Source organism: Thunnus thynnus, chromosome 18 (assembly GCF_963924715.1).
Source record: "Thunnus thynnus chromosome 18, fThuThy2.1, whole genome shotgun sequence".
In the NCBI taxonomy this organism is placed as follows: Eukaryota; Metazoa; Chordata; class Actinopteri; order Scombriformes; family Scombridae; genus Thunnus; species Thunnus thynnus.
In genome coordinates, this window is record NC_089534.1 from 15,087,595 (window position 1) to 15,090,470 (window position 2,876).

Consider the following 2,876-nt stretch of genomic DNA (forward strand, 5'->3'; position numbering starts at 1 on the left):
ATGTAAAGAAATTTCAGAAGCCAACTCATGTTATCTCCTCAGAGTTATTGTGTCTCCATAAGTAACCAATATTGGTTGCTTAAATTGTGACAGTTAAGCCATATATTCAACATTTTGCTGGGGACCCATCTAAGGTCCCTTGCGGTCCTAGAACTCTTTGAGAACCAACAAGTTAGATCAGCGGTGTCTCCTCCCAGCATGTGGTAACGCCCTCTCTGGTCATGGAGATAAAAAGTCTGTTCCTCTCCGCTCTGTCCACGCACCGTTAGCAGCCCATGAACACATCACCGAGGCGTGTGTTTGCCCACCCTATCCATTCCTGTCCAGCCTGAGCTCCCTGCTCCCATGTTTTGAACCCGCTCCGGGCGGAGACAGTTCACCATGTCCACCGGGTCTCTCAGCGATGTCGACGACGAGCTCCTGGACGGCATCCTTAAGTTTGGCTCTTCCGGTAAGGACTCCAACGAGAGCACGGAGGAGAGCTCCAACTGCGAGGGCACTTGCGCAAACGACGACCGGAGAGGCGCGCCGGGCAAGAAGAGGAAGACAGCGTCTAGGAAAACGGGACCCAAAGGTGTGGCACAGCAGGAGGGCAAGCAGGTGCAGAGGAACGCTGCCAACGCCCGGGAGAGAGCCAGGATGCGGGTCCTGTCCAAAGCCTTCTCCCGGCTGAAGACCTCTTTGCCCTGGGTACCCCCGGACACCAAGCTCTCCAAACTGGACACACTGCGCCTGGCGTCCAGCTACATTGCGCACCTCCGGCAGATACTGTCCAACGACAAATATGAAAACGGATATATTCACCCCGTTAACCTGGTGAGATACAGTGGAGGAGAATCCCAGCAGAAAGTTTACATATGTTACAGATTTAAAACGTGAGCAGAGTGAGTGGAAGTCACAATCTGTAAGTGTAGTTTAAAATGCACAGGCCTGGATTTAGTAAATATGACTTAATTTTTTCTTAAAACCATAACGCCTTTTTGAATTATAACATGAACTCAGTTTAATTGTAATTTAACTCCCAGGAACTTTAGATGTAGACTAGGATTTTATCCTGGGATGCAGACTCCTGCTAGGCCTCACATGCATGGTAAGAGCACCGAAGTGACAAATGAGGGTGAGAGTCTTGTGAGGCAGGTGCATGAAGGGGGGAGAAGCAAAAAAAAAAAAATAAATCCTGTTCATACAGACAGTTTTAGGCAACTGACACAGACCCACATAGACGCATGTCACACACCAGAAATGATGTAGGCCTATCATTCTAATTTCCAAATAATACAGCTAATACATTAGACAACATGCTAAATAACTTCGAAATTAAATTAGAAATAACTGAAGTAATCCTGCAATACATTAAATAGCCTATCATAGAAGAATGTCAATATATTGTATTTTCGAATATTTTATTTATCCAAATAGGAGACACTAAAAAAGGAAGACTAATAACTCACTGTTAAGCAAATCAGAAACATTTTATATTGAAGATTATATGAATATTAAAGGTCAGAATATTGAAGCTGCATAGACAAAACTGTTTTAAATACACCACTTTCAATAAAAAAGGCTGTAAATAATTCATTTGGTTGACTTGAACTATGCTGGTAGTTTAGTGACAGAGTTTGTTTGACTTTTTTTTTTTGTTTCACTTCTATTTACTCTTAGTTGTATGTATGTTGTAGCATCTTCCTCTTGTCCTAACTGGCTCTATTTCCCTCCTCAGACGTGGCCTTTCATGGTTGCAGGTAAGCCGGAGAACGAATTGAAGGAAATGCTGAGCACAACAAGGTTATGTGGAACAACGGCGTCTTGATGCAAAACCAATCGGACACCTCTACACCTCTTTTTAAAGGAGCTATGATTTTTTTTCCCCCAAGAAGAAAAACAAAAAGATTGTGACAGAAATTGACGTGTCATCTCTGCAGACTTTGAGTGGGAATAACGGAGGGAGGGTTGTCTTCTCTTCTTCGTTCCCGTAAAAACATTTTTTATTTAAATGCATTCTGTCACTTATTTGTCTTTGCTGGTTCAAAGATAAACTGCGTGCTTTTAAATTGCTTTTTTTTAAATACTCTGCAGATGCATTTTTTTACTTACTGCAGGCCTGTTTTGGCTGCTGCTTTGTGATGGATGGATGTGTCCACTGTCTCAAATGGTTGTACAGATTACATGTTATAAATATATATTTGTATCACTTTTACACCTTGTGTGCTGAATGTATTTTTTTTTCTCTCTTTTCCTTATCATTTTTTATTCTCTCGTGTGAGCCAATACTTTGACCTATATAACCTCTCTTATCACTCCACTCCTTCAGAAAAGCAGAACCTGAGCACCAACAAAGCGTCAGAGAAGATAAGTCTCTCTGTTGTTTCTAAAAGATAACACTGGACGTGGTTGTCATTACATAAACAAACTCTACCTCCAAAGATGATTTGAAACTCTAAAAAGCAGCTAATGCGCTTGTGGCTTAAACCAAACAAATGAAGTTTATCTCCTTGACAATTTCATTGATTAACGGAATTGCGCAACAGGCCTTTAGATTTATATTATAAATGTACTTTTAACAGCTAATTGTTTGTCCATATATTCTGTAAATTTTAGACTTTATTACCCTGCCGTTTCAATAACATTACGTCATATATCAATAACTAGAGGTAAGTGTCAGTTTTGTTTTTTTGTTTTTTTTCTTTTTTGATAGCACACATTTAATCTAATCACGCTCTCACAGGCGTTTACTGATTGGTTAGGCTATTTAAGATTCAGCCAATCAAAAGGAAAAAGGGACTGAACGAGGTCAGATGACATTGTAGAGTTTTTCAAAGTTATTTAAAAAAAAAAAAAAAGCTCTAATCCCGCCCAGGCCAGTTGTTTTAAGTCGC

General features: G+C 40.7%; 1 protein-coding gene across 1 annotated transcript; it reads left to right on the forward strand.

Moving 5' to 3' along the window:
• Window positions 1–241: 241 nt before the first annotated feature.
• On the forward strand, window positions 242–2,197 carry tcf21 (transcription factor 21). Its single transcript, XM_067572630.1, has 2 exons — window positions 242–816; window positions 1,721–2,197. The coding sequence occupies exons 1-2, from the start codon at window positions 382–384 to the stop codon at window positions 1,808–1,810; spliced, it is 525 nt and encodes a 174-aa protein (XP_067428731.1). The 5' UTR covers window positions 242–381; the 3' UTR covers window positions 1,811–2,197.
• The last annotated feature ends 679 nt before the right edge of the window (window positions 2,198–2,876 follow it).

Bases quoted from the DNA above. Each gene is read 5' to 3' on its own strand.
- tcf21 (XM_067572630.1), top strand. From the start codon at position 382: ATGTCCACCGGGTCTCTCAGCGATGTCGACGACGAGCTCCTGGACGGC. The intron at 817-1,720 runs GTGAGATACAGT...TTCCCTCCTCAG, and splicing joins ATATTCACCCCGTTAACCTG to ACGTGGCCTTTCATGGTTGC.